General features: G+C 39.2%; 3 protein-coding genes across 3 annotated transcripts; 2 read left to right on the top strand and 1 right to left on the bottom strand.

The window, feature by feature from the left end:
• Positions 1 to 6798: 6798 nt before the first annotated feature.
• On the top strand, positions 6799 to 12486 carry LOC129252896 (exocyst complex component 4). Its single transcript, XM_054891050.1, has 10 exons — positions 6799 to 6893; positions 7181 to 7518; positions 7580 to 8336; positions 8478 to 8602; positions 9084 to 9404; positions 9467 to 9868; positions 9937 to 10372; positions 11414 to 11590; positions 11654 to 11860; positions 11922 to 12486. The coding sequence occupies exons 1-10, from the start codon at positions 6837 to 6839 to the stop codon at positions 12096 to 12098; spliced, it is 2997 nt and encodes a 998-aa protein (XP_054747025.1). The 5' UTR covers positions 6799 to 6836; the 3' UTR covers positions 12099 to 12486.
• A 991-nt stretch (positions 12487 to 13477) lies between these two features.
• On the top strand, positions 13478 to 15336 carry LOC129235485 (m7GpppX diphosphatase). The gene is made up of 4 exons (XM_054869352.1): positions 13478 to 13772; positions 13836 to 14046; positions 14106 to 14251; positions 14331 to 15336. Exons 1-4 carry the CDS (start codon positions 13554 to 13556, stop codon positions 15021 to 15023), a joined length of 1269 nt encoding a protein of 422 aa, XP_054725327.1. The 5' UTR covers positions 13478 to 13553; the 3' UTR covers positions 15024 to 15336.
• Positions 15337 to 15660: 324 nt separating this feature from the next.
• On the bottom strand, positions 15661 to 20336 carry LOC129235484 (nuclear receptor-binding protein homolog). The gene is made up of 3 exons (XM_054869351.1): positions 19939 to 20336; positions 18720 to 19886; positions 15661 to 18265 (listed from the first exon to the last, which is right to left on the bottom strand). The coding sequence occupies exons 2-3, from the start codon at positions 19809 to 19811 to the stop codon at positions 16892 to 16894; spliced, it is 2466 nt and encodes an 821-aa protein (XP_054725326.1). The 5' UTR covers positions 19812 to 19886; positions 19939 to 20336; the 3' UTR covers positions 15661 to 16891.
• Positions 20337 to 22731: the final 2395 nt, after the last annotated feature.

Here is a 22731-nt window from a genome sequence, read left to right as displayed (position 1 = left end):
ATGGCGGCCTCAGAAAATTTTTTCCAGATTTTAGAAGAAAAAACCAACAGTTAAATGTTAAAAAAAAATCGAAATTTTTGAAAAAAAAAAATCCTTCGATCAGGCACAAGTTTTTTATGTTTTTCAAAAGCTGTATAAATTTTATTGAAATCTACGTAGCGGTTTTTAAGTTACAGTGTTCACCAGTTTGAAAAACATAGTTTTGAGAAAAACGCATTTAAAGTTTTGCTATCGGCTCCGGAGCGGCCGAGCGCCCTTTGTTAATTGTTGAATAACTTGAAAAGTATTTGTCGGATTCACTTCAAATTTTTACACAATATTTTTAAAACATTATACTTTAAGAAAATGCAAAAAAAAATCGATTTTTTGAAAATTCTGACTACCCCTAACCCCTTAAATTGTTTAAAAAAAAATATTTATAGGTGAGAAAAAATCTTGGATTAATTACTAAAAAATATATCAAGGAAGCTCGCCTTAAAATTTGAGACTAATCGGTTTAGCCGTTTTCGAGTAATGTTGGTCACCGACTTTGAAAACACCATTTTGAGAAAAACGTGCTGCCGCTCCGGCCTTGTACTTTCCAGCACTCTGAAACACCTTTTCAAATTTTTCGTGTAACTTCGAAAATATTCACCGGAACGTTATTAAATGTTCTGTGTGTATTCTTACATATATGTCTTCTTCTTCTTAATTGACGCGATAACCGCTTACGCGATTTTGGCCGAGTTCAACAAAGCGCGCCAGTCGTTTCTTTCTCGTGCTAACCGGCGCCGATTGAACACACCAAGTAAAGCCAAGTCCTTCTCCACCTGATCTATCCAACGCAGAGGAGGCCTTCCTCTTCCTCTACTACCACCAGCTGGCCTGCGATATTCGCCGTTGCCAACGTGCAAAGGTCCAAAAATCTTACGCAGAATCTTTCTCGAAAACACTCCAAGTGTCGCTTCATCGGATGTTGTCATCGTCCACGCTTGTGCGCCATACGTTAGGACGGACATGATGCAAGTCTTGTAGAGTGTTAGTTTTGTTCGTCGAGAGAGGACTTTACTACAAATTGGCTACTCAGTCCAAAGTAACACTTGTTGGCAAGAGAGATTCTACGTTGGATTTCAAGGCTGGCATTGTTATCGGTGTAAATGCTGATTCCTAAGTATACCAAGTCCTTTACAACCTCTAAATCATAACTATGACGTGGGTGCAGATACGCGAGTGCGCCGACTGTTTGTTTGATGACAGGAGGTTCAATTGTACGCTCTTAAAAAAAATTGTGCCTGAGCGATTAAGTTCTGTGGCTCGTACGATGCTCTCCAACATCATGTAAAAGAAGTCACATGACAGCGAGTCACCCTGTCTGAAACCTCGTTTTGTTTCAAACGGCTCGGAGAGGTCCTTCCCAATTCTGACGGCGCTGCTGGTGTTAAGCAACGTCATCTTGCATAGCCGTATTAGTTTTGCGGGGATACCAAATTCAGACATCGTGGCATACAAGTAACTCCTTTGCGTACTGTTGAATGCAGCTTTGAAGTCGACGAAAAGATGGTGTGTGTCGATTCTCCTTTCATGGGTCTTTTCCAAGATTTGGTGTATTGTGAATATTTGGTCGATGGTAGACTTTCCAGGTCTAAAGCCACATTGATAAGGTCCAATTAGTTGGTTGACGGTGGGCTTCAGCCTTTCACACAATATGCTCGCTAGAACCGTATAGGCGATATTTAGAAGACTAGTCCCGCGGTAATTGGCACAAATTGCAGGATCCCCCTTCTTATGGATTGGGCAGAGCACCCTTAAATTCCAATCGGCAGGCATGCTTTCATCCGACCATATTTTGCATAAAAGCTGATGCATGCCCCTTACTAGCTCCTCGCCGCCATGTTTGAATAGCTCAGCCGGCAGTCCGTCGGTGCCCGCGGCTTTATTGTTCTTTAGACGCGTTATCGCTATTCTCACCTCGTCATGGTCGGGTAGCGGAACATCAATTCCGTCGTTAACGATTGGGGTATCGGGATCTTCACATTCTCTGTGACATGCGTAGCTGTCACTATTTAGTAGGTTCGAAAAGTGTTCCCTCCATAATTGAAGAATGCTCTGGATGTTGGTCACCAGATCACCGTCTTTGTTCTTACAGGAAAACGCCCCGGTCTTGAAACCTTCTGTAACCCGCCGAACTTTCTGGTAGAATTTTCGGGCGTTGTTCCTATTGGCCAGCATCTCAAGCTCCTCGCACTCAAGTATTTCGGCCTCTCTGTAGCGATTCCACATGGCTCGCGTTGCACCCGATCGCAACGTGGCTCTATAGGCAGCATCTTTTCTTTCGACGGCAGCATGACACTCCTCGTCGTACCAACTGTTTTTTCGGGCTCGCCGGAATCCGATTTCTTCTTCGGCGGCGGTACGTAAAGAACGAGAAATGTTGCTCCATTGCCAGTGCATGCCGGTTTTTTGGGCAGTACTCTTTGAGAGCAGGAGTTAGAGTCGAGTGGCGAATCTTCTGGCTGTATGTTGTGATTGCAGCTTTTCGATGTCGAACATTCTTTACGTAGTTAGATGTACGCTTTTCGCTGCACAGAGGCGTGTACGTAGTCTGGCTGCAACAAGGTAATGATCCGAGTCGATGTTGGGTCCTCGGATCGTACGTACATCTAAAATACTGGAAGCGTGTCGTCCATCTATCACAACATGATCGATTTGGTTTCGCGATCAGGAGACAGCCACGTTGCTTGGTGTATTTTCTTATGCTGGAATCTGGTGCTGCAGACTACCATGTTTCGGGCCCCGGCGAAGTTGATCAGCCTCTGTCCGTTACCAGATGTTTCATTGTGCAGGCTGAATTTTCCGACTGTGGGACCAAAAATTCCCTCCTTGTCCAACCTGGCGTTGAAGTCGCCAAGCACGATTTTTATGTCGTGGCGGGAGCAGCGCCCATAGGAACGTTCCAAGCGCTCATAGAAAGAATCTTTGGCCGCATCGTCCTTCTCTTCCGTCGGGGAGTAGGCGCTAATTAACGAAATTTAAAAAAAACGGGCTTTGATGCGATTTATTGCGAGACGCTCGTCCACCGGAGTGAACGACAGTACTTAGCGACGAAGTCGAAGAAAAACGATTTTTTGAAAATTCCAACTGTATCTAACCCCTTAAGCATTAGCTTCAAATATTTGCATGAGCCTCTGACTTCTAATACGTAGATAGCTCACAAAAGTATCAGTCAGTCCGAAAGTTTGTAAATTCCCATCTTAAAAAGATGTTTTCTTAACCTACAAAACCTTGGCGGGTCGCTAAAAGAGTTCCTCTCCCTGTTGAGTTTTAGAAGTAGTTCCGATACCTTCCTAGAAAGGAGATATGAGCCTTGGACTACGACAGTGTGCGCAAAGATGTTATTTTTGCCATTTTCTAAAATGTTCTGCTGTTTATCGCTTGGATACTACGAAAAAAGGGGCTAACGTTTTGCGAGGCAACCAACCCATTCATTGCCTTCCACCCTTCTCTCCCTGAATCCATTTCAACATTACGTGCTTATAGGTTCCCAATTCCAAACAAAAAAAAATTCCGATAATTCTCGAAATTTGTTTGCCTGAGTCTAAGGCGAAGCTTGAATATCCAATATCATATTTATTCTCATTTCACATTTTCTTCTACGCAGACGTACGCGGACGCAAATTGCAATTGCGAAAATATCGACTGAAATATTTTTGAATGTGTAGCAATTTCTTGGAATCCTAGTCCAAATATTACTGCTCTAGTACTCCCATACAAATCAAACTATGAAAATTACCAAAAATGGCACCAAAGCCTATTTGTTTAGCCCTGGACCCTCCCCATCAGTGCCGCGCATGCAATCACCGATTTTATCAGCGTATTGTATGGACCATATCTCAGTCTGGGTAATATTCCCCGTGTTTTACTCAGACGTCTCTAGGAAGCATGTAAAGCCTTTGTAGTGTTGTTAGTAACCACTGTAAGCTATGAATTTTAGTGGAGCCTTTTAGTTGACAATTAGATTTAGCGTCAATAACATATCATGAATTAGGCCGCTAATGTAGGCAAATTCATTAAATCTTGAAGCATATACTTTTTACAGAAGTTCTTTTATTACCAGCGTCCAAAGCAGAGGGATATTGCTAGTACTTCGTCTTGAGGTCAGCCTCGGGTACCAGTAGCAAAGGGTGATCAGATTGGAGGTACTTTTTCCAATAAGGTTATTTGACAGATCACATGGGGCTACCGTCAAAGTAAATACATTTTTTTCGGTATTCATTGACATTTCGTTATGGAAAGATTTACGCCTCAACAATGTTTACAAATCGTAAAATTGTATTACGAAAATCGGCACTCTGTGAAAAGTGTTCATCGCGCGCTCAAACCAACTTTGCGCAGCGAGGAGGCCCATTTTTGCTTTACTGGCTACGTCTTTTAGCAAAATTGCCATATTTGGGCTGCAGAGCAACTCGAAGCCTTTGAAAAACAGCCATAACATGAACACTGAAAGAGTCCACATCGCCCATATTTCTTCAAAGACGAGGCTGGCGCCAATTAAACAGTGAATGGCGAACACTATCGCGCCATGATAAACGACTTTTGGATGCCGGAAATTGAAGCTCGTGATTTCTACAACATTTGGTTCCAACAAGACGGCTGCGTCGTAGTTTCGCTGAGCAAATTATCTCTCGTCTCGGATTAGTGGATTAGCTACCAAGATCGTGTGATATCACACCTTTGGACTTTTATTTGGACTTTCGATTGAGGCATTGGAAGCCAACATTTCTAAAGTTATTCACGAGATACCGACCAAAGTCCTCCAGCGAGTCATTTAAATGTGATGAATGGGTCTACAAAAGAATAATAAAGATTGCCCAATCAATTTGAATTTTCGTTGTTTTATTTCAATTGAAAATCCGATGCCTCTAAATTGTTTAATCTCTCTCTCTCTTTACTTGTTCAATCTCTCCCAGCTCAGCTATATAGGTTATAGACTCAGCATAATTCCAATCCAAGCTCATTATTTTGAGATATTAATTCGGAACAGAGCCGTCGATATTTTTCATAATATATATTATCTAAAGGCATTTCGAATCTCTCTTGCCAACAAGTGCTACTTTGGACTAAGTAGGCAATTGAGCAGTAAAGTCCTCTCTCGACGAACAAACACTCGGCAAGACTCTCATCATGTCCATCCTAACGTATGGCGCAGAAGCTTGGACGATGACAACATCCGATGAAGCGACGCTTGGAGTGTTCGAGAGAAAGATTCTGCGTAAGATTTTTGGACCTTTGCACGTTGGCAACGGCGAATATCGCAGACGATGGAACGATGAGCTGTATGAGCTTTACGACGACATAGACATAGCGCAGCAAATAAAGATCCAGCGGCTTCGTTGGCTGGGTCATGTCGTCCGAATGGATACAAACGCTCCGGCTTTGAAAGTATTCGATCCGGTACCAGCTGGTGGTAGCAGAGGAAGAGGAAGGCCTCCTCTGCGTTGGAAAGATCAGGTGGAGAAGGACTTGGCTTCACTTGGTGTGTCCAATTGGCGCCGGTTAGCACGAAAAAGAAACGACTGGCGCGCTTTGTTAATCTCAGCCAAAGTCGCGTAAGCGGTTATCGCGCCAATTAAGAAGAAGAAAGGCATTTCCAGGTCTACAAACGAACACGTTTCTGCTCTCTTTACTTTTCCATAAAAGAAGAAAAACTTTCGGTGCAAAAAGATTTGTACTAATCCCGGTCGATGTTAGTAGTTTCAAGCGTCCGTACATCTAAAACGTTGGAAGTATGTACATATTTTCATTTTTGGCAACGGCATAAGATGAAGCGGTAAAAGTATTTATGGACTGGGATGCATTTCTTTTTTTAAATACAAGAAGTTGTAATTCGGATCTACTCCCTTGACAAATCTCGGGTGAGAAAATTTCATCGTAAATAAATTAATGAGATCTAAATTAAATATACTGGATCGTACGAAGATAAGAAAGTAAGGTAGTCCCCGGCGCATTCCATTATTTAGACTCATAAGATATGCGCTAAATTAGGTTCCAATTTGATTCCGTCATACAAGAAACTGTAACCAATTCGGCCAATTGGGACGGTTTTATTTTAAATATGCTTTGAAGGTAAATAAGTTAAAACGCCAAATTTTGCAGACTTGAAGAAAGTTTAACAAATTCAGCACAGTTAAACTACCACTAAAAAACGATCTTTTGAATCCTTTTTTGAGTGCCGAAAACTTCCAAACCCATTTATGTTCTGGTTAAAGAACACGAAGATAAATTTCCCGGCCTTTTTCGCTAAGAATTTCACCACACAAAAATTAGATCTTTTTTTCGTTTTCCTAGCCGAGTTATGATAGAAGACGGGGTTTCTATAGAAGGGTAGCTTAAAGTTTTTTGTCTTTATATGCCATTTTATCTTATTCTTGAATTTGAATTTAAAACATATCAATTTGCAAACGCGCTTTAGTGTTATAAGGTACAATATTTCTTGACCATACGAACGCTTAATTTCCTACTTACTAAAATTTGTATGAATCTTTTTCTTAATTAATAAATATAAAATTAATTGGGGCACCTTACTAGAAATAATGGCAGACACAAAAAAACAAAATTACACCGGAAAAATATTTAAACAAAAATGTAGTTTATTGTACTTAAAAATAATGATAATGAAAGGTTCGTAAACAAAAAATATTCATCCTGTAAATTTTAGCTCTGTACCGTGATATGCCGTTCTTTCTTATACCGTGAATATAAGATTTCTAAAAATTTGACCACAATGGCAACGTATAAATGCGACATGCTGTCGTCGTAGCAACAACAACCACAAAATGACAGCAGTAGTGAAATGAAAAATGAACGAACTACCACCTACAAAACCTCCGCGCGGAGTTAAATATGGAAAAGATGAGGTAATTATTGATAAAACTTACATATAATTATTAAAAAATATCAAATGAAAGATTAAAGAAGTGTTACAAATGAAACTAAGAAAATTTCCATCTTGCTAATTATGCCAGAGAGGACTGTGAAAGTTACAAATTCACGTTAGGGGAGAGAAGGTGGCTGACTGTTGTCATCATCACAGTTGTCAAAAGATAATTTTCTTGTTGAATTCGCAAGCCGCTTTCAATAAAATAAAGGGCGTTTTCTTTTAATCTTAGCATTTCTTATCCTATTTTTTCCTTTGCTAACATAGTCCGGCTGTGGTTTCCTTGTCAACGTCATCAAATCGCTGGGCTTTAGCGAGACAACAGAAGAGCGACAACAAGAAAAGCTTAAGATTGAAAAGGAATTCAAACGTTCCGATCAGCGTCTGAACGAGTTGGTATCACGCCATGATCAGCAATTGACACAAGTTTTGCCCCTATTCAGCCAAGTGTCAACGGAGATTACAGCGAGTCGTGAACGCATACATGGGGTAAAGGAAAATCTAGGTGCCTGCAAGCATTTGCTACAATGCCGTCGTGAAGAGTTGAAGAAGATGTGGACAGATGCGGTGCAGCATAAATATGTGCTAGAAATGTTAGAACAAATGTAAGTCTTCCAAAAATTCTTTGGCACATAAACTCAATTATTTATTGTTACTGCTTTCCAGCAACGAATTGCGCAAAGTGCCTCAACGTGTTGTCAGCTATACGGCCAAACGCCAATATTTGCATGCAAGTAAATCACTCACCGATGCGCTAGCAACTATACAAGGCCCGCTTAGTGGCGTCGAAGGATTGGCCGACTTGCGTGTCGATTTACAATCACGACGACAACAACTCTATCAACGACTACATGAAGAGCTAGTAACACAAATCTACAAAAACTCCGCCGCAGAGGCATTCTCCATATTTCAACGTAATAATTCCAGCCGTCTGAATGCAAGTTTCACTCGTGGCATTGGTGCACGACGCTCCACTGATCGCATCGAAGCAAATACGCGTGTGCGTAAAGCGCTTATAGAAATGGCGCAAGGTTTTGATCTTGAGAAGTCCGAAGTAATCGATGACGCAGATTTAGTAGATCCCGAATTAAGTATGACTTACTTTATTTCAATTATCGTCGAATGTTTCGGCATGCTGGGTAAAGTGCCCGACTCATTGGAGGTATTACGCGTACAAATACAAACCCAATTGCTTGAAGTGGTGCGGCAGACAACGTATCAGTTAATGACGCTGAATTTCAGTACCAATGAACGCGACAATCCGTTGCTAACGCTGCTCGAAGTTATATTTAAACAGTTCAAGGCGATAGCTAAGACTCACGCACTGCTGTTAAAAAACTATTTGGCGGTGGGACAAAAGTATGCGGTAGTTGGACCACAGCCATATGATTTAACGGATTTTTGGGCGCAAGCACAGTCGGTGGTAAGTTGGATGGGATTGTTAAATGTTCTGTAATTCACTGCCGAGTGAAATTTTCTGGCAATTGCAAAGAAATTCACTCGGAACTGAATTACAGCATCTGTGCAATTGTTTCATACTAATTCGATATTAATATCTCTATAGCTACAATTGCTGTTAACCGATTATTTGGATATACAAAATGCTTCCGGCGACGACGCAACACAGTCGGCGTTTGCTGAGCCCACTAACAATATAAATTCGTATTTTCTGCGTCGAAAAGTTCCCAGGTAACGTGAAAATAAACATTGAGTTACAAAATTTTACAAATATTGACAATAAAATTTAATATACATAATTCAAAGTTTATAAGTTTAATTTAAAAAATTCTTCAAAACTTTCCAAAACAAATTTTTCTTAAATAAATATGTATGCACATACTGCAAATGTTTCAATTCGCGTGGATTTCATGCCAAAGATTCTTTAGCTGAAATGTATTAATTAATTAATTTATATGTTTTCACTATTTGTATTTTAATTATCTTTCTTAATCTAATTTAATTTATGTGTAACTGTCAAATATTTAAATATTCGAAGGCACCGCATTCATATTGCTGTGCGTTGGTTAGTATTCAATAGTCTTATACATTTAACCGAAGTCCAAATATCGCTAATTAGTAGTAAATAAGCCCAAAAAATTGTATGTAGTATATAAAACTCCTTTCCAGGCATAGCACTCTATATTTTATTAAAGGCAATTAATTTTTACAGCAACAAAAAGTCGCTCTTCAAATTCGACAAATCAGCGCATATACCACCGCAAGAGAGCGTCGCACCCACAGTTTCCGTTGGTAATGCCTCAGTCAAGGAGCATCGACGTAACGCCTCTGACGTCTCGGCAGATGATAATCTGACCGTTACTGCAATTGGAGGCGGTGGCAGCGGCAATGGTAGTGGTTATTTTGCGCATCCCAAACCACAGCGCGAAAAGGTGCTGATATGTAAAGCCGACCAGAATGTGATAACAAAAATCTATTTGCCACTTATGGTTTACATACAAGAAATTGAAGGGTTCATGAAGTGCAAGCCGGGGTAAACTAATTGGTATTTTAAATGTAAGCACATCAATTATTTTACCTTTTTCTTTTCCATAGTCAACCCTGTAGTCTACACGATTTCATTGATAATTATATTAAGGATACGTTCCTATCGAAAGGCCACAATCGTAATTTACAATTAACCATCGAATCATTATCGAAAAATCAGGATGCTTGGCGGACGATTATCACGCCAGAAGAGATGAAGGTCATGGGTCTATCACGCCCTCTGCTACAGTCCACAGCCATGGTAGAACGGCGTCTGCAAGAGACCAAAACACTTATACAGGAACTGCCGTGCTATTCGGATGAGTTGTTGAAAATGGTGTGCGCGCTGCTAAAGACATACCGCGAGATATCACAGTCCGCATATAGAGGTGTTGTGCAGCCTGATTCGGAAGACAAGCGCATCTACAGTGTAGCTTGGCTGAAGGATGACGACATAAGTAGATTTTTAAAGTTAGTACTCGTAATATTTATTTTACTTTTCAGTTGCATTTGAGTTATGTTTTACATTTACTTCACAGAACACTTCCTAATTGGACCGATCTAAAGTCCTCCAGTCAGCGTGGAAAGCATGGCAAAAAGCTTCAACGTAACAACTTCGAACCATCGGAAGAAGAGAGTCCACTGCAAGTGCAGCAACGTAATATACGTGAAGCTGAAATGCTTACCAGTAACTTGGGTGAAGGTGGCATTACCCAGCAGGAAATTTTAGCGGATATTAGTGTGCTGAAAGAGCTGGCTGTGCTGCAGGAGAGCATGGAATGGTTCTCTGGACGCGTGTCAGAGTTTGCCAATGAGCTGCGGAAACCGTTGGTGAATGGTCTTAATGTCATTACGTCTGAGTGTACCGCTACACATGCGGCCGCAATCAAGGATGGCACCATTAAAGTGTTGACAAATTTAGCGCTGGAGTTCGATGAACTGGCCAATACATGTCTGCTGGTGTTACATTTAGAGGTTGGTTAAAAGCATCGATCTAATACAAAAATCAGAATTTAAGACATCTAGAAAATCACAAGAGGAAAGCTTACACACATTCAAATCACTCCGGTTTTTTTTAAAGAAAACTCGAAATTAACTGTCCACTCAAGGCTCTGTCATGCTGTGAGATTAAGTCCTCACTGGTTCTGAAGTGTATCGAGAAACTGAATTTACTAGGAACACATAATCCGTTTAATTTGGGTCCGAGGATACAGTGCTATAACTGGGAACGAAATAGCGGATGCATTGGCGAGAGAGGCTGCGGTCCCGAAACTTTCCTTGCCATGGCACAACACACCAACCAGGAGAAGCTTAGGAGTGAAGAGCTAGGGCTAAGGGAAGTTTGCTGGCACCAAACTATTGGGCTACGCCAAGCGTAATCCTTATTGGGAGGGTACAACCAAAAGTGGATTAAAATACTCATAGCCCTCCCCAAAGATAAACTGAGAATGCTCACGGGCATTCTCACAAGTCCCTGCAAATAATCATCTGCACATGATCGGGATATGGTTCACTGATTCTTGTCGTTTCTGCAACCAATCTCTGGAGAATCCAATGCATCTTCCCCTAAATGTAGCGCTAAAGCGGGGAGAAGGTTGAGACATCTCGGCCAACTGCAACTAGAAGAAAGGCACATGATTTTAATAAGGTAACTAGATCTGGATGAGGTATATATATGATGGGTAGAGGGTGCAAAAGACCATGAGGTCGTACGGCAAACCTCGTAGAAAATCTAATCTAACATTTCATGCCCATTGTTCACATGACCGGGGTTCGTTAGGTTCGGCACTCTGTTTTCTGGAGGAGCCCGTAAATGTTTCCACCTTTCTGAGGGCGCACTTCTTCAGAGACAACAGCCTTGTTAGGGAGAATGACATGTAGCGATAGGATTAGGGACATTTTTTCTGGCCATCTGTGTCCACAGAGTAAACACTTTAAGAGCAGACCGCCTAAACTAATTTAATCTGCATACATAAACTGTAATTGTTAATTTAAAATATTTCAACATGTTTATAGGTGCGGGTTCAATGCTTCCACTACTTGCGCACTAAATCCGCCACCAAAGTCAACAATTTCATGAGTGTCAAGGACGATGACATTCTAGAACCCGATCGTCAGGTACAGATGCTAACAAAACGTTTAGCAGAGATGGATGAGGCATTCAGTGCAACATTGCATCCACGAAAGACGAGAGTATGTTTTGAAAAGCAGATAAAATATTTCGAAAAATGACTAATTTCTTTTTGCCATGTTTAGTACATTTTCGAAGGTTTAGCACACTTGGCCGCCCGCATACTCATACAAGCCTCCAACTATCTGGAACACATCGACCAAGCCACGGTAACACGCATGTGTCGGAATTCGCTGGCATTACAGCAAACGCTAAGTAATATTACTGCATCACGTGAAGTGGCGCTGGATCAAGCGAAGAATTTTTACGAGCTACTGTGCATGGAACCGGATGTAAGTTTACCACTCTCCTTTAACTCTTATATATTATTAACGCCGCCTCTTTCATACACAGGACATTCTTACCAACATTGTTGAGAAAGGCGCTCAGTTCACCGAAATGCAATACCTGAATGCACTGCAATTATCGTGCAAGGCGCGTGGTATAACCGACGCGAACGCTTTGGCGTCGTATCAACAAAAGTTGTCGGATATTTTGGGTGCAAAACCCTCCACTGGCATTGTTGTTTAGAATTGTTTTGCCTCTGAGCAAAAAAGAAAACAACAGATAAACTAGTTACTTTAGTGACGCTCTTACTCTAGCAATTAAGACTGTTCGTTTCGCTTACCGAAATGCACTAAAATATTACAAAAGTTGAAAGCTTATGTCACTTTATTTTTTTTTTTTTTTTTACATGAAGTATATAAGTACATTATTAACACAAAAAGTATTCATACACAGCGCTACATACAAATAAAGTTGAAAGCTAAAAGCATTGAAATGAGTGCACGCTCTAACTCATCGGTGATTTGCCTAACAGTTCGGTTTATTATTATTATCATACCTACTATACATATAAAATATTGATACTATTATAAAGTGGAAATTATAAATTACAATACACATATATATATATACAAACCTAAATGTGTTTTTAATGTACAAGGTGGCGCAAAAGTTGTTATGTGATATTTCTTGGTTGTGATATTTTTTATAAATGAAAAGCTTTGGTCCGCATTTTGGATTATGGGTATTAATGTCTTAGTTGTTTGTCATCAAGGCGAAAGAATGATATCGGCCAATTCACCACCGTCAGAATTGATGACCATACGAGCCCTTTTTAACGAGTATTCACTTTTATTACTTCAAAAGTCTGAGGCTTGTTAGCATAGACTCATGACTTCAAAAAACCCCATTAAAAAGTATGGAATGGTTACACCGGACAATTTTTCCGGTCCATGTTGTTCTACATTCTTCAAGTTAAAAGGCTAAACGTTGTAGTGTATGCCCAATTCGTGAAGGACGGCCGGGAAATATGCGCCAACAAAAGGGGCATAAACAATTATTCTCCGTTTCCACGGCAGTCGGATCTACATTATCGGAACGACCCGAATTTATATCCGCCCAAGGACTGTCGCTCCAGTGGCAGCCCACGTAATTGTATGGAGAATGTTTATGCTGCTACAACAACAACAACAAATATAAAATCGAAACAATTATTCCAAGCTCCTAAAGAGCACAGCAATACCTGGCTTGACCTTTATTTTGTATATGTTTACTCCAGAAATGCATGAACAGTACATAGCATTACAGCGTTTTCCGATAGGGTGATGACTTTTATGCCACAATGTATGTGGATGATAAAGACAGATTTAACGAGGTGCATTTCAAACTTAGATAAAACCATAATTAGCGATAAATTTTATAAATTTTGTTGCATATTCCTGTAGAAAGCTTAACAAGTTCAACTGGGATCAAAAAACTAATTTTTAATAAATGTTTGGTTATATTTTTATGCGAATGCATGAAATGCTTGCTTATTGCCTTAACTCCAAATGAAATTGATGCTGCATGCAACCCTACCACTCGACACTATCGTGAATAAAAACAATTTGAAGGAAAAGTATTCACACACTTTTGCCTATTTTGCCGGTAATCTTCAATATTTTTGTTGTTCCTAAATTGCACTATAAAAATTATTAAACAATGTCAGAAAATACAGAATTGAATACTGCAAAAGCAACCGTTGAAGAATTATCGGTTAAAGGTGTTGAAAAATCAACTAAGGTCCAAAATAGCGCTGCTGCCGTTGAAGATCCCGCAGAGAATACACCAAAGAAAGAGGTGTCACTTCCAACCTATGAATTATCAACATTTAAGCTAACACGAATATTGCAAAATAACACGTTGCGGAAAACAATAGCGGTAACTTGAAAAATTAAATATTTAATAAATACTTGCGACTAAAAAGCTTTGAATTCCATGCAGCTGCTTGGCACGTTTCCCGACGTCTCCGCTACTGACGTAGCCGTTGTGCTGCTTGAGAAACAAGCGTTCAAAGAACGTGATGTACAAACAGCGCGTGAACAGATTGCGGATGAAGCTCCTAGAATATTTAGTGATGCATTGCAGGTGCAGACAGAATTCATTAATAATATTTATGGCAGCTTTCAATGCGTGCCCAATGCCGAATTGAATGGTAAAAGTTCAAATCCAATCTTCTTCCCATTTTATATCGCTTTTCTCTCTTACTTGCAGCAATAAAAACGACTGTGGTATATCCAGCCACGGAGAAACATATTGAGAAATACTCAATAACTCAAAAATACTTGATTACTGAAACTCCAGAATTATATGAGCAACTAACGTTGCCTTATATCACGAGCAGCCATTTTAGTTTAGACGTAAGCGTTTATTTAAAATATGGTATCATGATTAATATATACTCTTGCATTTTAATTGATTTCGATTATATTTTCTTAGTGGGTATATAACATACTGGAACATCGTCAAGAAACTGAACGCATAGTATATGAAGATTCAGATCCCGAAACAGGGTTCGTGCTTTTACCCGATTTGAAGTGGGATGGCAAAACTTTGGAGACACTTTATTTGCTAGCCATTGTTCACAAGCATGACATCAAATCTTTACGTGATCTCAATAGCACTCATCTGCCACTTTTGTACAATCTGCGTGATGGTATAGCTAGAACTATGGAGAAACGTTACGGATTGTGTGATTCACAATTGCGTATATATTTCCACTATCAACCATCATTCTATCATCTACACTTACATATTAATCCGGTGCGTGGAGATGCGCCAGGTATTTGGTGTGAAAAATCGCATATGTTAGATACGGTTATCAGTAATATAGAATTAATGCCGGACTATTATCAGCGAGTGACATTGCCTTTTGTTTTGTTCGAGGGAAGTAAGTTACTAGATGAATATGACGAACGAAAAGCTGTGCGAAAGCATATTAAAACTGTGGCGGAAGAGCTTGAAATAAAAGAGGGAGAACAAGTTAAAAAAAATAATGTATTGGCTGACGAGTTGGAAAAAATCGAATTACCAGAATCTGGAACGGAGACAGAAGAGCCACCTGTAAAGAAAACTAAATTGGCAGCGGATGTTGAACAGCCGCCTGAATTTCTAAAGGCCGCAGCAGAATAAATGAAAATAATTTTTTTTCCACACATGCATATATTCCAAAGTTATTTAAAAAAAAAGAAAAAAAAAAATTACTAATGTGATGCATTAATTGTATTTCATAAATGTGCTTTAGAGAGGAAAAATGCAGACAAATATATTGTTTTTAATTAAAGTATAGAAAAAAGTTAAAAGTAAAAATAATAAAATAAAAATAAGCATACGTATGTAGCAGCTGTTTACTGTTGCTGTGTATTGTATTTGGTTGAAGCAAATACTCCATTGGTATAATCGAAAAATAAATGAAAAGTCCGCTGCAACTAATTAAACAATCAAATATTTGTTATACATTCCATTATGTTGTTCATATAGACAATATGTTTTAGTTTAGAAGTTATTTGGAAAGCAACTCTGGATTTGCTTTAAAACGTTGAGGTTAAAAATAGTTGTGCAAATGGCGCTGTTTTTTTATTGTACTTGCTTTTTAATTGGCATGTTAATTAAAGCACTGAATTAGATAACTGAATTAAAAATAAAAAGCTCGTTCCCACGACAGTCGGTTTTGCGTAACCGGAACGACCCGGATTTATATCTGCCCATTCCCCGTACATGTATGGGGATGTTTATACTGCTACAACAACAGCATAAAAAATGCTCGCACAACAGTACGTAAATTTGCATGTCATTCAAATTAACTGCGATTTTCCTAAACACGGTTGTCAGTAAATAAAAACACTTCAAAAATGCTTTTTTCTGATGCATTGATTTTCATTAAATGAAAATTGCATTCGTTTATTTACTTGCTCTGTTTGTTTGTTTTTTTTTTCATTATATTGTATTATGGATGAAGCATTTCATTGATTATTATTGATTTATTTAAGTTCGCTTGCGCGGGCATTTTAATGCACAATTATATTTGGATACTGTGTTGCATGTACGAGTTTTTGCAATATTGTTTGTGTTTATGTACGTATGTAAATATATATGAATGTAGTATGCGAGTCTTGTATGTTGTCTTGTATGCATGCATGTAATTTTTTTGTGTTTGTAAGTAGTAAACATTATTCTTCATGCTGTTTTTATTTTTGCAGTGTATTTAAAAGTTCAAATATAATAAATACATTTATTAAGCTATCGCCTGCACGTCTCCTTTGCATATTAATTGCATTGAATAGTTGGAACACAAGACCTTTCAACGCCATTGTGGCCACATTCAACGCCCAACAAACACACGTCTACATCGCGGTTGCCATTATACTGCGTCAAGCAGCATTGAACGCGAGCAATGCATTTTCTTTCACCAATGTCCACTAATGCATGGTGTGTTGTTGGCCCTTTACAAGAACACCTGTGTACGTATATCATTTGCTATTGCTAATCTGTTATACTTCGCGCTGCTGCTGCTAAGCATAAGATACAAACAACTTTTTCGTTAAATACTTTTTCTCGGGCCACCTGTGCCGAAATATCTGCTCAAATAGTCGCTACGCATGCACCAACGCTGCTGGAAGCCTTCTTATACAATTTATAGCTAAACTCTATTTAAAAACTTTATTTTTTGCACATGTTGCACTTTGTCTTTACTTTTTGCTTATATCTTTAGCATTTTTAAATTTTAGTTTTTGAATTTTATTTTATCTCTTTTCGAAATATAATTAAAAACATTATTTTTTTTTGTAGACTATATAAAAAATATTCATAATCATTATACTCGTAAAATAAAAAAAAAATTGTCTGACTGACTTGATAACGCAAAGGGCTAACCGTCACAACTGAGTGGTGCCCAAGCTCTAGTTTGCAATTTAAAAATATAAATTTCTCGCTATCTTCCATAACTCTATTTTTTCTTCTACAACTTCAGTTTTATGAATATCAATATAGCATAAATACTATTAATTAATAGTAGAGGAGGCTGAGGAGTTCGAGGCGTTTGTGGCGGTTACAGTAGATGGTGACGTGGCAGCTGTCATAATTTCAGTTAGTTCGGTTGGATTGGAAGAGTGAATAATTTGATGTTGGGCGTTTGAATAGTGTTGTTGGGGTGTACTTATGCTATTTATCGTGCCAGTTAAAGACACTGCCGGCCCATCGATTTGCTGCTGCAATTGCTCTTGCAATATTTGTTGTGGTGTATGCACTGGAAATGGTGGCAGTGTGACAGCTGTTGGTGGCGATGTGGGTAGCACCTGCTGCTGCTGCTGCTGTAAGGGTATCTGCATTTGCGGCTGAGGTGGCATCGACTGTACTTGATGCTGCGCTTGCAATTGTTGTTGCTCTTGCAATTGTTGTTGCTGTTGTTGCATATTGTACATTGTGGCAGCCATTTGTGCACCCATATTTGTCGCTTGCAAATTTGCGTTTCCTAATACGGCATTAGGATCCGTATCAGCTACAGACCAATTGCGCTCCATCTGATTGAGTGCCGCCAAAGTCGCTGCCGTTGCCGGCTTTACGCCAACATTTCCAGGCACATTGGAATTCACGTTCATATTGAGGCCTTCAGTATTGGAAATGGCGCCACTAGCCATTCCAATTGTACCAAAGCTACCAGCGGCGGCGGCCCCACCTGCACCACCGGCACAAATACTCACACCGATACCGCCCGGCATATGCTCGTTGACAGTGGCACTAAATGTCAGCGCTTGTGCACCCTGCTCGAAAGGGCAGACGCCGCCGGTGTTCGCAGCAAAGCTGCCCCGAAGCGTCTCCTCTAACAGCGTTTGTATTTTGTCTTGGTCATCGATATGCACGAAACCCAGGCGCACCAGTTCATTGGTGAGATCGGAGGCCGAATCCGCTTCCGTCACCTGACATGTCAATTGCCTGTTCATCTTGTCGTCCATACGTAACAGTATCGTCATGGCAATATCACTACTGTCATCTTTCAATTTCTTAACACTACACATCATATTCACAATGCGACGTGACTCGATGTCAACTGGTTCAGGCGTAGCAGACTTAACTGAGTCGGCACGTTCTGGGGATGCTGCACGTGAACGAAAGTGTGGCGGTTTCTTGCCACCCAGTGCGGTCAACGGATACACACCATATTTGACGTCCTCCACGAATTTCTCCAGCTTATCTGCTGTAGGCACGTCTGAGAGGCGATAGTCCTTCTCCTCCCCTCCACATGACACCCGGGCCATGATCACTTCGGGCCGGTTATAGCGCTGCATCATGGCGTCTATGACAGTTTCCGAAAACATTATCCGATTTTTGGGTGCGAACACCAGACAGTGAGCGGCCAGCAGTTTCAGTGAGTGCACCTGCAACCGAGATACAAAAATGAAAGCGAACACGAAAAGTATTTTTCGATTAATATTGAAATTTTAAATTTTCCTTAAGGGGTTTTTTAGTGTTAGTCAATAATTGAGAGATATAATTGGTAATAAAATGATAAAGATAGAGTATGGTGTACACAGGTGTTAAATATCGATGCACTATTTGATTGGCCTTGCTCGAGAAGAAACACACACAAAGAACCTGGACAAATTTTACGTTTTTTTTTGCTTCGTTCAAAAATGATGTTTATAATCTAATATTAGATAGATTTCTATAAGGCCCAGAGTAGACATTCTAGCAGCATTTAATAATTTTTTTATTGCTACAACAGCCTGCATTAAATTGCACTGATTTAACTATGGCGCTAATTTAACACGCGTTAATCTCGTCTACTTAAATATATATGTATAGTATACTACCCTTAAGCCAGTAATTTACCTCAAATAGTAATGGGTGAAATAGCAAATCATTTGCGCTTGGGCGCTCTGCTGGATTCCGGCGTAAGCATTTAAATATTAGATCGCGCTGTAAATCATGCTCCAGACTATTAATGGTGCGCAATATCGTCTCCTCATTGATGGTCGTCGTTTCACTGCCGCTGGGTTGGATTTCTAATGCAGCCATTTCCAGTGCGCACATGCCGAAAGCATAAAGGTCGACGGCGGCAGTCAACTGCTCGGCAGCACCATATTCGGGTGCCATGAAGTGATGCGTTTCGTTTTGATCGCTGCGATGATGCAGGCGCATATTGTAGTGTACCGCATCGGGCACAACGGCACCGATTTTCACCAGACCATTATGCTGTATGAAAATGCTATCACAGGTGAGATTGCCGTGTATGACAGGCGGTGTGCAGGAATGCAAGTAGCTAAGCGCGGACAGAATCTGTGTGCACCAGCGGCGCCACGCTTCCAATGGTAACCGTTTGGCATTACGTTTAGTGCGTTTGAGGAACTGTTTCAGTGACCCCGACGACATGTATTCCGTAATGAATATGACGCGTGGTCTTTCTGTATTCTGCGTATCTGTCCAATAGCGATGGAACTTGACAATGTTCTGATGATCTAATTGCATTAGATTATCGAACACTTGACGCATTTTTTCTTCCTGCGACTTAAGCTCCTGCAAGTTGGCATATTGCACCTCATTCCAAACAACTTCCACGCCCTCTTCGGTGTCCATAGCCAGATGAACACAATCGATACCGGGCACATCACGTTGATCAACTTCTTCGCGTCTTTTCAACCATCGCCCACATGGTGACTCCTCAAGGATTTCACTTTCGTCCTCTGAATCGTCACCTGACTCACGCGGTGACGAATCTGCTGCCATATTGACTGTATCTGCGACGACGGTAGTCGATGAAGCGCCCATAATTTGTGGTGGTGGCTGTTGTTGCTGTTGCGATTGTTGTTGTTGTTGCGGTTGTGACGCCGCTTGTGCTGCTGTATTCCCCACTCCACCACCGCCACCACTGCCGCCGCCTGCCCCATTGCTGTCGCCACCGAAGTTTGCTTGGCCGCTTGACATTGGAGCGCGTGTGTGCAGGGCGCGAGTGCTGCTTCAGCGTCTGCTGTTGTTATTGCGGTTGCTGCCGCTGTTTGTCTAAAATGACTTTTATTTGTATTTGTTCTTATTTCACGTTCAATCGTTTTACTCGTATTTTATCTTTTACTCTCGTTCGGTCGTTTGGTTGTTTAATAGATTGGTCGGTTAGTCAGTTGATTAGTTTCCTTGTTGTTTTAAGGCGTATCTTTTATTTGTGTTCGCTTTTAAATCGTTTCTCGTTGATTTTTTCTTTTGCCTTCCTTTTGTGGTGCCCTCCTTTGGAACGTTTTTCACCTTCTGTCTCACGATATATGTCGTTTCCACTCGATTTCTTGTGCACAATATGTGCTTCTCAAGCCAATTTGACTAGCTTTCCCATATAAATGCAACCGGCTTGCGGTAATAATTGTTACTTGCAAATTCTTGTGCAAATTCTGCCAGTTCCAAGCAATTTGCACATAGAATTCTTTCTTCACGGCACCGAGTTTTTTTCTGGATACATTGACAGCAATCGATGACTGACAGTGACAATCAGTGTGGCCAACACTTGTGAGTTTAATATAAGGGCAGATAGTTGGCCGCATATTAGAGTAATTTTTTAAACTAAATATTTTCGAAAATAGTTTGAAATATATATCAATTTATAAATTTACGGTAATTAACTACTTTGTCTGGATTTTAATTGTTTACCATTTGAATTTGTGGATTTTGATAATGTGGATTGTGTTATATGAACAAGAATAATTAAAAAATCAACTGATGGTTTCTTTACAAGTAACAGCATGCAAATAACAAAATATAGAGTTTTTCAGTAAGAGCGCTTCAACTTTTGAACTTTTTTGAATAAAACACAAACGGTTTGACTTTTTTAACTAATTTTTTTTTTATTATCGAGTTTGAACATATACATTTAAGTATAAAATTCGATTTCTTTTGCATGACCACCGCGTGCACGTTTTACGAAATCCAATCGTTGAACCCAATTTTCGACCACTCTTTTGCATAAATCGGCCGAAATTCCAGCAATTTCGCGTTCAATATTGGCTATGAACTCACAAATCGTCGCCGGCTTGTTACTGTAGACCAATGACTTCACATAACCCCAAAACGGGACGGCTTGTTAAATGAACCGTAAAATGGCCGTAATGCTCTTAAAGTAGCAGCAACAGAACGATTATTTTCATAAAAAATTTGGACGATTTGCAATCGTTGCTCAAGTGTGTAGCGTTCCATGATGAAATGTATACTAATGAAGTTTACAAATGACAAGCGAAAAATAAAAAATATTGCGTCGTTCGCCCTCCCTATCGGAAAAAAGTTGAAGCGCACCTATTGAATAACCCTATACTACTATAAATAATATATATATACTATAAATAATATTCGATTTGCAAAAAACAAAAAACCAAATTCAATTGAATGAAAGCGTAAATTAGAAATCGGATATGCGTATTCGACCTTAGAATTATCTAGGGAATTATACAACATTTTTCTTGTAAAGGGTATCTTAAATATTTCTTATAATGCCAATGTCAATGCCGAATATCCAATGTCAAATACCATCACTCTTTAAGATTAGAAATAACATTTGATAAAGTAAATGAAGAGTTCCTCTTTATATATAACATAGAACATTCTGAGATTTTGACTAGATTGTTTGATTGATAGTCTGTCTTTAAATCTTGTTGTATTGACAGCAATTATTAAACAGTTTTAAATCATCTGCATACAGTTATTGTTGTAGCAAAATAATATATATATATTTATAATCATTATTATTTTATAATAGCCGTGATTATTTTATAATCTCGAATTTCGGGAGAAAAATTTTGAATGGGTAATCTCGCTTTTTAATTGTGGATTGGGAGATAAGCTCGAAGAAGTAGATAATCTAATTATGTGTGAATCTATAATTAAGTTAGAAAAAAAAGATAATATGGTTATATGAAAGCCTATTATAAATTTGTTTTCTGTCTATTCTTACTGCCGGCCTTCACCTGCTTGAAGCCCTGGCTTATAATACGTTCACATATGCATTAATCACCTATAAATCCACCAAAAATTAATTTACCCGTTCACATAGGGCAGATTACCTGCAAAATTGACAATCAACTGTCAATACTGCTTTGAGAGGGTTTTCTTCATAGAAATTATTTTGGTGGAATACTTCGGTGTTTTTGGTTTCTTATTTATTATTTATTATTAACGAAATGAAGAAAATACAAGGAGAAGGAATAGCTAATTTAATTGCGCAATTGGCTGCTAATAATAAACAGTTCGAGGAAATCCGTATGCGACATTTACTAAGGTTGCAAACATTTATGGCAGCAACGCGCATGGGATATTCTATGTTACATTTCATAATTAGTAACAAGAGGACAAAACGTTTTTGGATACACGCTTTTCTCTGTAAAATGAATCCATAATTAATAATATTTAACAAAAATGTTATTAGAATTATGTTAACAGACCTGTTTTCTTTGCCGGCATTCATTTCATTTAGTTTTTATGTTGATGTTTTTCCTTACATTCGTAATAATAATTATCGATAACACATAAAACACTGGGTTGTATGTCAATAAGTATCGTTATTATCTGGGATTATTTTATAATCTCAGATTTTGGGAGAGAAATTTTGTATGGGAAATCGCGCTTTTTAAATTACGGATTTTGAGTTAAGCGCGAAAAAGTAGTTCACCTATTTATATGTGAACATATTATTACTTGATTAATTGACAGCAGAACGCAAGCAAGATGTTCAAGCAAATAAAGACAGTAATCAGTTTGCGAGATTAACGTAGTTTGTGGGATATTTAAGGATTTATATAAATACCTTTAACATAAGTTACAAGTTATAAACGTTTGTCATTGTAGATATAGAATTAGGTAAAGACACACAAAG

Source organism: Anastrepha obliqua, chromosome 1 (assembly GCF_027943255.1).
Source record: "Anastrepha obliqua isolate idAnaObli1 chromosome 1, idAnaObli1_1.0, whole genome shotgun sequence".
Taxonomy (NCBI): Eukaryota; Metazoa; Arthropoda; class Insecta; order Diptera; family Tephritidae; genus Anastrepha; species Anastrepha obliqua.
Note: the sequence above shows the minus strand (reverse complement) of the source record. Positions and strands in the feature narration are given on the sequence as shown.

What these genes read in the sequence shown, in the direction of transcription:
- LOC129235485 (XM_054869352.1), top strand. Translation starts at nt 13,554, where the DNA reads ATGTCAGAAAATACAGAATTGAATACTGCAAAAGCAACCGTTGAAGAA. An exon ending in CGTTGCGGAAAACAATAGCG is followed by an intron (nt 13,773 to 13,835) that starts GTAACTTGAAAA and finishes AATTCCATGCAG; the next exon opens with CTGCTTGGCACGTTTCCCGA. An exon ending in GCAGCCATTTTAGTTTAGAC is followed by an intron (nt 14,252 to 14,330) that starts GTAAGCGTTTAT and finishes ATATTTTCTTAG; the next exon opens with TGGGTATATAACATACTGGA.
- LOC129252896 (XM_054891050.1), top strand. Translation starts at nt 6,837, where the DNA reads ATGAACGAACTACCACCTACAAAACCTCCGCGCGGAGTTAAATATGGA. An exon ending in GGGCGCAAGCACAGTCGGTG is followed by an intron (nt 8,337 to 8,477) that starts GTAAGTTGGATG and finishes ATATCTCTATAG; the next exon opens with CTACAATTGCTGTTAACCGA. An exon ending in TACTGTGCATGGAACCGGAT is followed by an intron (nt 11,861 to 11,921) that starts GTAAGTTTACCA and finishes TTTCATACACAG; the next exon opens with GACATTCTTACCAACATTGT.
- LOC129235484 (XM_054869351.1), bottom strand. Translation starts at nt 19,811, where the DNA reads ATGTCAAGCGGCCAAGCAAACTTCGGTGGCGACAGCAATGGGGCAGGC. An exon ending in TTCACCCATTACTATTTGAG is followed by an intron (nt 18,266 to 18,719) that starts GTAAATTACTGG and finishes TCTCGGTTGCAG; the next exon opens with GTGCACTCACTGAAACTGCT.